The sequence below is a fragment of the Anguilla rostrata genome, chromosome 5 (assembly GCF_018555375.3).
Source record: "Anguilla rostrata isolate EN2019 chromosome 5, ASM1855537v3, whole genome shotgun sequence".
In the NCBI taxonomy this organism is placed as follows: Eukaryota; Metazoa; Chordata; class Actinopteri; order Anguilliformes; family Anguillidae; genus Anguilla; species Anguilla rostrata.
In genome coordinates this window covers 39,193,942-39,206,181 of record NC_057937.1, presented here as the reverse complement: position 1 = coordinate 39,206,181, position 12,240 = coordinate 39,193,942, and the positions used below count along the sequence as shown (strand labels likewise).

Sequence of the window (12,240 nt, the reverse complement as noted above, 5' to 3'; positions counted from 1 at the left end):
TGCCCTTGTAAACTCTAGAAAACTCTAGAAAGTGTATTATTGTCTATTAAAATCTGCTGAGCTCCATAAATATTTGTCTTTTTCCAGAGAAGGTTTATTTTGATTTGAGTGGATTTCACATTTTTGAAATACAATGTACATAGAAAAATATTTTTCGGGAGGCAGAAGGTATATTACACTGTCAATACATTGCATGTGTTAAGATTAGGCAAACGCTTTTCTTTCTGATGGCAGTGCAGATGCTTGATCGCAGCCTGTCTGTTTGCACCTGTGAAGTGCTTTGAGATTGTAAAAGGTGCAATATGAACGTATCTGTATTTGTATTTTTTATTTTTTGCAGTCTCCCAACAAGCCCACAATTCCCCAGGAGAGGATCCGGCCCCTCACCAGCCTGGACCACCCCCAGAGCCCTTTCTATGACCCCGAAGGTGGCCCCGTCACAGCTATTGCAAGGGTGGTGGTGGAGAGGATTGCCAGAAAGGTACCATGTGAAACAAAAACAATTTATATAATAAACTTTTAAACCAAGGTAACTTTCTGTTGTATTTTCTATTGGCTATGATCTTCAAATGTGACATACTGTATGTGGCAATGTTCTGGATCAATTTATTTCAAACTTAATTCAACAAGTATTAGGTGAGAGGGAGAGAAATTTAGGAAGCAAAGAAAGGGCAGGACTCTTCAGTTCTTTAATATTTTAAGCACCGATCTCTCCACTATGCCATTATAACCAGTGCTAGTCTTTGTTTATTTCTTAAATATTTACAGTTGCATTTGCACAGCAGTGTCTTGTCCAATGTTTTGACTTAATGTGTCAAGACACTGAATGAGTCCCTAAAGTCACTTTCTATGACTTAAGTGTCAAACCTATTGTTGCTACTAGATCGTCTTTACTAAGTCAAAATTCTTGCATATCAAATTTGACTTCATGAAATGATCACTGGTTCAAATTCCCAAATTGCCCAGAGTGTTTACCAACTTGCTCTGATAGTGATCAGATTTCAAACTGAGGATCTTATCCAACTTTAATATGATGTCAAACCCTTGTTTTCTTTCCACAGGGAGAGCAGTGCAATATCGTCCCCGATAACGTGGATGATATTGTGGCTGATATTGGCCTGGAGGAGAAGGAGAAAGGTGCAGTAACTTTATCTCTCTCGTTCCAGCATCTTTATTAGAGGCGGGGCTGGAGACAATTTAATTAACAAGCCGCAGTGTCCTCCAGATAGACTTTCAGATTCAGATCTTGGGAGAAGCAATGAACTAATAACTTATGTTGAAATACAGCCTGCATTTCTGTCAGTTCTGTATTTATTTATGTCTCCTTTCATTAGCCTCCAGAACTCTATTTGGTTTATATAACATAATATATTACTGTTTTAAGAAATATGAAAAAAAAACCAGCTGTGGTAAGGGATATAATAATCTTTATGATTAAGTGGGAGTTGGTGCCTTTTTTTTATTTCGTCCCAGATGACACCCCAGAGACCTGTATCTACTCCAACTGGTCCCCTTGGTCGGCCTGTAGCTCTGCCACCTGTGACAAGGGCAAGCGCATGAGGCAGAGGATGCTGAAGGCCCAGCTGGACCTCACCGTACCCTGCCCACACACACAGGACTTCCAGCCCTGCATGGGGCCTGGCTGCAGTGAAGAAGGTGCTGTGCTATTGAATACAATGCATCACACTGTGACTCATTACCAGGGCGCCATTGTGGCTGGGGCGTAGTGTTGCGAAGCAAACAAACAGTGAAATACATAAATCAAACAAGCACGCCACTTTTCAACAATGCAACAATACAGAAACTACACCAGCACAAGCACTTTTAGAAAAAGTACATGAAGTATATTAAATTATGCCTAAAAATAGTCTCTTAAAACTCCTCCTTAGTTCACTTAAAAATCACTTTACCTACATGTAAATACAATTAAATGCAAAAAGTATTGGAACAGTTTTTTGTTTTGTTTTGGCTCTATGATTTATTTATTATAATTTTCTGTTTTTTTCTGTTATTCCCTCAAATTAAAGCACAGTCTGGAATTTAACATCATATTCATTGTTTTATTTAAAATCCAATATGCTGGAGTACAGAGCCAAAACAACAAAAAATATGTCACTGTCCCAATACTTTTGCATTTAACTATAGCCTTAGAACCAAGCTTTCACATTACAATGTAACCAAACCATCGTATTCAGAACATTATAAAGTGTTGCATGGAATGTATGGACAGTTGGCTAAGCATCTTCCAGTTAAATTGCTTAGACTTCACCATTGCCGTCACCCTGCTATGCTGCCTGCAGTAGATTGTTGGACACTTGATGATTATGCAGTTAAGTGATTGACTGCCATCTTGTACTAAAACGGAACTGCAGTGATTTAAATGAATTTATCAAGGACGGCATCTGGACACAGTGCTTGTGTGTGCTAGCCCATTGAAGAAGGGCAAGGTATAGATTAATGGTCTGGGACAGGAAAGGTCAAAAAGTGGTGCTGTACCTTTTTCATTGCGCCAGGCAATCGATAAATCCTTTTCTCTCGTTTGTACACAAGCCAATAAAACTTTAGGTGGGATCAGAGTGGAGGTTGCATTTCCGAGATGAGGGTTTAACTTAGACTTCAATTTTGAGTTAGTCTGCGACTCCTCAGCTTAAAAAGAGGACCTAATAAATAAAATAATGGGTTAGGCGTTGTTTTGTGTAACTGGCTATGCCAAAAAATACATAATATTTCACATCTCTTTCATGACAAGCCCTTCAATAGGGCAATAGGCAATAAAAATGGAGATCTTTTTCTGTCAGGAGTTGGTGCCGTTTCTCAGTTCAGTTCTCCAGCTCTTCCCATTGGCTTTCACCAAGGTTGACAGCTAGATATGAGGCATGCAATTGGACGCTGCCGTTTTTTATAAAAACCTCTGCGTTCAATCAAATTTGCCTCTGCAAATGTTGGACATTACTGCATGAATGAATGCTTTTTAGAAAGACAGTGCTTTTTGATATACCAGTGACTGCAGCAGTTTCTGTGATAAATTGACATTTGCCAAATATTTTTGATGTCCGTGTGGTTTGAGTGAGGATCATGCTTACGGGAAGCTAGTGTGTCCTTCAAGGCTTCTTTGTGATGCAATTAGTTGAGCATTGTTTCTCTCCTCTGCGTTTTATTGATTAATGGGCTGAGCACCCTAGACTTCAGTTCCTCTGTGGCAAATTGCCTTTGTTCTTATTTAATGGCCCATTAATGGTGTGTATTGATTAATAATCCTGGAGCTGGCTGGCATGGAGCCCTTGGGAGTCTCATCAGGGCCGCATTCACCCACAGCATTTATTAATTGGCTTAGCTTAGTTCCGCCTTATTATGCTGCACTTTGGAATTTGCTATGGTACGGCGGGTAAAAGAGAAATCCATGAAGTCCCCCAAAGTTCATCCATTCTATCTGAGAGCAAGTCTATTTACAGGCGTGCGGAGATAATTGGGAGGATTTAAGTGAGATTAAGCTTGCTCAAGGGGGGTTGCCTTAATGATTTATTTTGTGGAGCTTTAAAGACGAGGGGTAGGTGAACTTTTTTTAGTGTGGATTCTACAGGTAGGCACATAAGCCTGTAATCAGTGTAATCTTTGTAAGTGTAATTGTGTGTTGAAGAGGCGACTTTGTACACTTCTGCACGTTCGTCACTATGCGTGTGTGAGGTACGACATCAAAAAATGTTGCCGAACACTGTGGTCACAGTTCATGCGTACAATGCATATTATAGATACACAGTGGAGCCCGATTAAGGTAGTTGGGCGAGGATGATTTGCGGATACTTGGAAGATTTCTCTTTGGATTTTGTCTGTACACAAACAGCAAGGTAGCGTGTCTCTCACTCCCCCACCTCCACTCCAACCCCACCCTATTTTCCAGAGTCCTCCACCTGCATGATGTCAGAGTGGATCAGCTGGTCGCCCTGCAGTGTGTCCTGTGGGATGGGCATGAGGTCCCGGGAGAGGTATATCAAGCAGTTCCCAGAAGACGGCTCCATCTGCTCCCTCCCTACCGAGGAGACCGAGAAATGCATCGTCAACGAAGACTGCTGTGAGTAACAGGGGCATGAAGAGAGTGCTGATAGTCATGCTGGCACCTTCTTTATAAAGATTTACCATAGACTTGCTTTCTCAGCTAAGTTTTATCACCCAATGCTAATTAGACTTCTTCGTAAGCACTCAATCGTGACAACAATGTTAATACACGAGTAAACCACAATGCTGTGTGTGTGTTTCTGTCTGTTTCTCTGTGTCTGTATAATTGGACCCATTGTTCCCTGTCCCTGTAGCCCCCAGCAGCTGCCTGGTAACTGAGTGGGGCGAGTGGGATGCCTGCAGCGCCACCTGTGGGCTGGGCATGAAGAGGCGGGAGCGCATGGTGAAGATGCCCCCGTCGGACGGCTCCCTTTGCAATGTGGAGGTGGTGGAGGTGGAAAAGTGCATGATGCCAGAGTGTCGTAAGTACACACTGCAATTTTGGCTGAGAAATGCCCGTTCACATTTTAAAACATCTTTTCAAACCATTCCCAGGCTTCGCATAAAGGTTCTAATACACAGTTTTGCGACTAATTAGCTATCAAAGCAAATGAGTGTGTTTCAGTTCACTGAATGTGTAATTTGGACCAGCCTGAAATGGGTCGGCATGTGTGATTGCAACAGAATCAATGTCGCAAACATTTTTAGGATGTGACTGTTTACTTAATAAATCCAGCCCTTAGTCATTTAAAATGACTCCAGATTTGCAAATTTGCAGCCGTCTTGATGAGGTTCCTCTAGTTTGAGTTTTAAATGGAGATGGAAAACAATAAATGATCGTCAGTTCCATTCATCTGTGGCAGAACGCTGCGTTCCTGTTTGGTGGGAGGATATACAACGTTAGCGTGTTCACCGTGGGCGGCTCTGTGTGTCCGTGTGCAGACACCATCCCCTGCATGCTGTCTCCCTGGTTGGAGTGGAGCGACTGCAGCGTGACATGCGGCGTGGGCATGCGGACGCGCCAGAGGATGCTCAAGTCGCCCGCTGGGCTGGGGGAGTGCACGGAGGAGCTGGAGCAAGTGGAGAAGTGCATGATGCCAGAGTGTCGTGAGTGTTGTTGGGAGAGCGCCACCTAGTGGCCAGCTCAGATCACTGAGTTGCCAGCACAGACACTCAGATCCAAAACTGTGGCTAAGATGCACTCCGGAATCAGTCCAAGTGTATTATTGGGGGGGCGCAGACACAGTCTAAATTTATAGCAACATTTAAGCATACACTTCTGCCAAACTTCAACCTGTACTGAGGCACACATATTCAAGCACAGTTAATGCATTGCATAAACCAAACCCAGACAAGGTGCAGCGGTATTATCACACTGACATAGACAGACCAAACAGCAGAGAAACAGGGGCTGATGCCTGAACACTGAGTCCAAATGGGAAAGTATCTGATTTCAGGGAATGAGATAAGCATAACCTTTTACTGTACATTCAGTTTTTGTGATTACTGGCACAAGCTCTGGACCAGACATTTGAAGTAGGGATTCCTCTGATTTATACACCATGCAGTTTCCAGCATTACAAGATAATTATTTGATTAAGAGAAGGGATTATAAAAATAAAAAACAAATCTGGAGGCGATTACTTGTATTGAACTTTGAAATAGAAAGTCACAAGTTCCACACACAGGTTTTGGTTTGTTTTAATTATGACTGAACTGTAAAACAATATGAGCACTGTTGGAAAAGCCTTGGTTTAACACAGTGGTTCCCAAAAATGTTTTGTCAGGCCCTTCGTTGGTAAAAGGACTTTTTTTAAGCACCCCCGACAACTTTGGTTCAGCTTGGATGCCATTTTCTTTTTGGTTTCTAACCCTTCAACCCCTCCCCCAGTTATCTATCTCTCTGCACCCCTCACCCTCCTTTGGGAACCATTGGTTTAACCAGTACATGTCCGAAAACAAAATTGAGTTATGGGTGGCAATGTAAAGGATATGCTAACATACAGTACAGCTAAAAGCAGAGCAGTGGTGCTCAGGCTAAATCTCATCCTACAGCCACAGACTGCATGGTGTCAGAGTGGTCCGAGTGGTCCGAGTGCAACAAGTCTTGCGGGAAGGGTCACATGATCCGGACGCGGATGATCAAGTTGGAGCCACAGTTCGGGGGCGCCGCGTGCCCCGTCACGGTGCAGAGGAGGAAGTGCAAGCTCCGAAAGTGCGCGCGAGGACCCAAGGAGCCCCGGGAGAAACGGAGGAGCAAACAGAACCAGGACCAGACTGCCGAGGAGCACCCCGGTGAGCCGTCGTCATCATCATAATTCATGTTTTGTACTCGGATATAGAGTTTCCCAGTGAGGCAGGGATTTAGTTTTCAGGCTGTCCCTCACCTCATCAAGCAATAGCAAATGCTATGGTCAGATGTGTGCCTCCTGGACCAGCCTCATAAGTTGTGCACTGCACACCTACTCAGCTCCAGTGCTGGAAAAGCAGCAGTGGCTGGTTACATGGAGGATGTGCTGGCCTCAGGATACTGACAGAGGACACTGCAGCAGTTAGACAGCCCATTAATTTTGAAAGAGTGTTCCAAAAAAGTAGTTATAGTGCTAAACGGTACTACACACTAATACTACACACTCCATCATCATCTTCCCCTAGCCCTTCTGCTAGCGATGAAAAGAGCCCATAGGTGTCGGCTTCTTGAGGACAGGTTCGGGGGCTCACCCTTCACCGCTCTTCCTGTGTGTGTGTGCAGGGTGTAAGATGCGCCCGTGGTCGGACTGGACGGACTGCTCCAAGCTGTGCGGCGGGGGGGTCCAGGAGCGCTGGATGACGGTGAAGAAGAGGCCGAAGGGCCCGCAGGCGGCCAACTGCAAGGACAGGAAGGAGATCCGCGCCTGCAATGTGCACCCTTGCTAGTGGCATGTTACGGGGGTGGGGGTGGGGTGGGGGGGGGGGGGCAGGGGACTTGGGGTGGCAACACTGTGCCACAGAACAGGATTCTTTCAGGTTAGGGCTAGGGCAAGGAAAAACGACATCAGTCCTGCTGAAATACAGGACGCATTGTGGTGACAAACTCCCGCCTGGTCATTGTGTTCGTGTACGTGGGGTGTGGGGTTTGTGTGTGTGTGGGGGGTGGGGGGTGGGGCGGGGGGGCTGTGTGGTCCCCAGTGGGACAGCAGCAACAGTAATTAGTATCATAGCTGCCTTTTCAGAAGGCTCATATATCACGATGTAACCACTGATAGACATTACCAATTTCAGAAGTGCACACCAACCATTAATAAAACACTTTAACAATCTTTCATTAATTAGTTTTTCTTATGGGTTTACTAGCACTCAAGTACTCTACTCTGTTAAATGTCTGCTTTAGGGAAGCCACAATGTTATCAAGAGAGGGAATGTGTCCTGACCTAATCAGGGAAAGACAAGGTGTTCTGAGCGAGGTGTGTATCCTGCTTAAGTGGCAGTCAACACTTCTTGAGTTGGAAGACATACCAGCAGATCTTACATTCCGTTCTGTCAAGGGCAAAGCATGAGATCTGCAATTCAATCAGTTTACCTCCAGCCCTCTTTCTGTGCTTAATCCTGGATCAAAGAGTCAAGATTCATTTAAAAATCAAGCAGCCACATCGAACACTTTCTTTTTTGGCAGGGGTAGGGGGAAGGGGGTGTGGAGGGGAGTCAATGCCTGGAGTCAATACCCAGAATCAATACCCACTTGATTTGGAAACAGCAGGTTGGATTAAAACAGATCTATAAGGCAGTTCATTTGCATATAGAATTCCGGATAGGATCACAGTAAACTTCTTGCAGTATTTTTAAATAAATTAATAATAATTTTATTAATTTAAGCATTCCAGTCATTTAATAAATAACATCATAACTTTTCAATAGTTTTATTATCGTCTTAAACTAAAAGCACAGATAATCTACCATTCCAGTATTTCGTATGCCGTTTTTGGACAAAAATCTGTTGTGACTTTATATTTGACTATAATTCACATACAGGTTATACAACTTTTCTTTTCTGGTCAGTTTTTTCATTGCTAGAATTTCCTTTTTTGTCACTTAATTTTTTTTGGATAATATCACCTGGGATTCTTACCAAAGTCTGGTGTAGATGTTTTGTAGATGTCTCTTTCTGTATCATATTACTATTTTGGAATAAATCACCTTTACAATAAAAGTAAATGTGACAAATATTTTTGTGACCATTTTTGTTTTTGTTGTTTTTGTGGCCCCACTGCTGAAAATTTTAAACCAGCCTAAGATGGTCAAGCTGATTTAAGCTGTGTTTTTGACACTTCTAGCTGGTCTTAGCTGATTGACCAGCTGTTCACCAGCTGAGCATCCTATAGTCATCAGCTAGTCCCACCTGCTTACTCTACTAGCTTAACCAGGTTTAACCAGCGTTGACCAGCCACAGACCACCAACAGATGAACTAGAAGTGTTGAAAACAGTTTAAACCAGTTTTGAATCCCAGCTGGTTTTAGCTGGATTTTTCATTAGTGATATACACTGGAGCATGGGTGTTGTTTGTATTTTTATCCACAAGATGGCGACTGCATTATGAGGTGAGTGCACAATTTCATCTGAAATATTCACCTGACTGCAAAGAGCAAAAATGCCACTAGATGGAGACACATTCAAAATAAACACTGCTCCCAGGTATGTACATTGGTACTTTTATTTATTTTTTTTTAATGAATTTTTTTAGTGAACTACATAAACAGTTTTCAGGTATAGTTTTGTCTGCAGGATGGATGTGCCTATTTATGTGAGCAAACCTTGCAATATTAACAGAGCAGCCATACCAAAGGTGGGGGTGGGGGTATGTGATTTCTCACATTGGAACATAAACAGTTCTGTTCTATGACTGGATAGTCTGCACAATTTCTGTTTCAGTTTTGAATGATGATTGAAATAAGTAACAAAATTCTTCATCAAAAATGATCCACAAGGATCAAATCAACATCAATCCTGTTTAAATACATAAATACAGATCACATTGTGGTGGCAAAGTTCCACCTGATCATTGTGAGGAGGGGCTGGGGATTCCTAGTGGCAGCCATACTGTAGTTAGTTTAATAGCACATTTATCACAATGTAATCTCTCATAGACATATTACCAATTTCAGAAATGCACATAAACCATTAGTAAAACACTTTAACAGTCTTTTAATATTCTCAGAATTCATTAATAATGGAATTTGGAGACTTCTTAATCACTTTCTTCCATATTATAAAGGCATAAATCATAAATAGAATGTCATCTTCCACAAGCATACAGACAATACAATTAAAATGTTGACTTGAAGCCAGTTGAGTTAATATGGAGCATATGCATACACAGCCACCAGGTGGCGACAAAAGAATGGATCTTGGTTACATTTCAACCATTCTAACATAAAGCTTCAACATTGCCATGCTGCTTTAGATTGAAACTCTTCATGCTAAACATGTTCTGATATGTACCTTAGCTCCAGTGTACCTGCCGAACATAAGTCTTGAGGCACTGGAGAGGCATACCTTTTTATAGGCCGTGTTAGGGCAGTGGCGGTGTCACTGTGAACAACTGCGTCAGCTGTAGTCTTCAGAGACCGGGTCCATGGAAAGTGAACATACGTTGGTATGCTGCAGTCTTTATTGCCATAGCAACAGGCCACATGGAGCATGCAAAGTAATTAAACTCCAGACCTGCCATTAGTCATTAGTATGAAAATATGACATTCAGTGTACAGTACACCAATGCTGTATTCACATAATGCACACATTCCTAGGTAGTGCAGCTGCGGAAGAGAACTCTGTGCTCTATTTTTGAGTGTTCTAGTTTCTTCGCCATGGCCCAGTTTTAACACAAGATCTTAGTCTTCAGTTTTCATACCTTTCACCTCTCCTATCACCAGCACTACTCATCATGTTCACTAATGTGTAAGGACTACATAGGGCAATGGTGGCAGGCTCTCAATACCTGCCTATGCCCAGCATTGATTTTCTAAAGAGGCAATTTTCTCATCTTTCTTCAAGCACAGTTAACCAGAGGGCAACCACTCCATCCAGACCCATCCACACCTTGCTGCACCCTACCAATATCCCCGCAGGCACCATGGAGACAGAGGGAACATTATGTCCAAGAATTAACAGCGGCTACATGCCATCCGACCTTCCAACACTTAGCCCTGTTAACCCTCCCCACCAGCCCCTTGTGTGAGACTGCTAAGCCCACAGCATCCACTCCACTGTGAGAAAGCCATAAGTACACTATGAGCAAATATGCATAAATCACACTTAAGTATTATTAATAGGGGGAATTCAGTGGCTTTTCCCGAAGGTGTTCGGTGCAGATTCTTTGAGCATTCAATGGCAGAATATATAAAAGAAAAATGAGAAAGGCTTTCTTTCTGATGACACCTGGGTCATAAATGGAAAGCAGCTTTCGAGATTAATCACTACAACCAGGAACCTGCAGTATCAGGACACAATGGCTCTGACCCATCAGTGGCAGGCCAGGCTTAAGTCAGCCAGGTTCCTGCTGCACAAGGTCTCCCCTAATGATATGTCAGGCATCTAGCCGTCACTGGTGTCAGAGATGCGTCTCTCCTCCAATCTGTTCTTGTCAGGCAGGCAGACAGGCAAGGTAACCTAACCAAGTGCAGAGATACACGAGAAGCTGAGAGTAGTAAATAAACGAAAGGATTTCACTAAATATTAAAACATACAAACTATAGACACGGGAGAACATGAGACCACGAGGCAGGCTAGGCATTCAGAAAAAAAAAGTAAAATCCAGTGAAGACTAGGGTAACTCAAGGAACTTCAATAAGACAGGTGAAAATCATAAGCAACAATAAGACAGCAGTGAAACCAATTCAACAAACCAATAATACAATAATGACAGAGACATTAGGATGAGGAACTGGCGGCCTCTAACAGCCGCGGACCGGAACTGTGACCGTTCTTCTTCTTCTCTCCTGTAGTACTGCGTGGCCTGTGGTGTGTAAAATGGTCACAGGTACACAAGCGGGTGGTGTGAGGAGTGTGCATGTTTCAGCAGTAAAGCTGTGCGAGTGTGGGAGGCACAGCAGTGACTGGAGAGGCATAATTTGAAATTCCAGATTGGGGAGAAAAGGAAAAAATGGGGAAAATTACATTTAAATATGTTACGGTCAGATTATATACACAAAGCTTCTGAGTGCAAACGGCTAGTTTGACTAAATCGTTCATGAGGATGAATCCACAAAACTAAATAGTTGATAGGGCAGCAGTGTGGTGTTATGCTAGGGAACTGGAGTTTCTGCTCTTAGGTTGTTGGTTTTGATTCCCAGAGAAAGGGACGAAATGTCTAAATTGTAATATGATTTTAAATTTTGTTACAGTGGTAATTTAAATAACATACACTATACATGAATATTAAATCAGACATCTCTGGGTAATTCTTACCCAAACAAGCACATGCAAATAAAAGTTTTGTGAATCCTAAAGTTGCCAAAACCCTTTTTTTTTTTCTTAGTTCAGACATTCAAGAGTTTAACAAGGATTCATTTTCAAAATATACACCACTGTAGTCATGTAGTCATGGTAACAAAGGCCTGTGTGCCACATTCATTAAAGATTCACCACAAATTGTCACAGTAATGCTTTCTGACATAGACATTAAATATCCATGGTAAAAGCCAAGTACAACCTCTCAAATGAAATGCACACTGAAGTAAGGAATAACCTACAATACTTCAAAGGTTTTGGGACACCACACTGGCTGCTGCCCTCTTTTTAACCCCAGATGATGTGATGTACGCTGTGGCCCCTTTGCGCTCACCTGCAATTGCCCTGCAACTCCAGCAGCTAAACACAAATCTAGGCCCTTCAAGCCTGCCGGCGCATTGGACTTTAATCTCGAACACTCCCACTGCTCCTGCCAGTATTCACAACTCTGACATGACACCCAAGCGGCTCAGGAGGTCAAGGAGCTCGCCGCTAGTGCAGGCTGACTGCAGCTGTAGGGATACAGAGCGGAAGGACACGACCGCCTCTGCCCCATCAGGGGCAAGGCATGCTTATGCTTAAGGTTCTATGGGAAACTACTGAATTTGGTCTTCCCGCTGAATTGTTGCCAGAGGCCTCCTCCATAAGAGATTCACCTCTCCCGCAATATGCGCTCACTCTGCCACTGTGTGTAGAAAATAGTTTGTGGTCCAGATGCATTGGAGGTCTGTCCGTGCTTCATCTGCAGTTCCCCTTATATGGGG

At 43.0% G+C, this 12,240-nt stretch overlaps 1 protein-coding gene across 1 annotated transcript in view; it reads left to right on the top strand.

Moving 5' to 3' along the window:
* Nucleotides 1-8,195, top strand: part of spon1a (spondin 1a) — a 94,099-nt gene extending 85,904 nt beyond the window's left edge. The window contains exons 9-16 of the mRNA XM_064336152.1: nucleotides 341-481; nucleotides 1,062-1,137; nucleotides 1,474-1,656; nucleotides 3,899-4,069; nucleotides 4,308-4,475; nucleotides 4,936-5,100; nucleotides 6,049-6,288; nucleotides 6,746-8,195. Of these exons, the coding sequence (XP_064192222.1) occupies nucleotides 341-481; nucleotides 1,062-1,137; nucleotides 1,474-1,656; nucleotides 3,899-4,069; nucleotides 4,308-4,475; nucleotides 4,936-5,100; nucleotides 6,049-6,288; nucleotides 6,746-6,909 (1,308 nt within the window). The 3' untranslated portion in view covers nucleotides 6,910-8,195. The remainder of the gene's footprint in view (nucleotides 1-340; nucleotides 482-1,061; nucleotides 1,138-1,473; nucleotides 1,657-3,898; nucleotides 4,070-4,307; nucleotides 4,476-4,935; nucleotides 5,101-6,048; nucleotides 6,289-6,745) is intronic.
* Nucleotides 8,196-12,240: the final 4,045 nt, after the last annotated feature.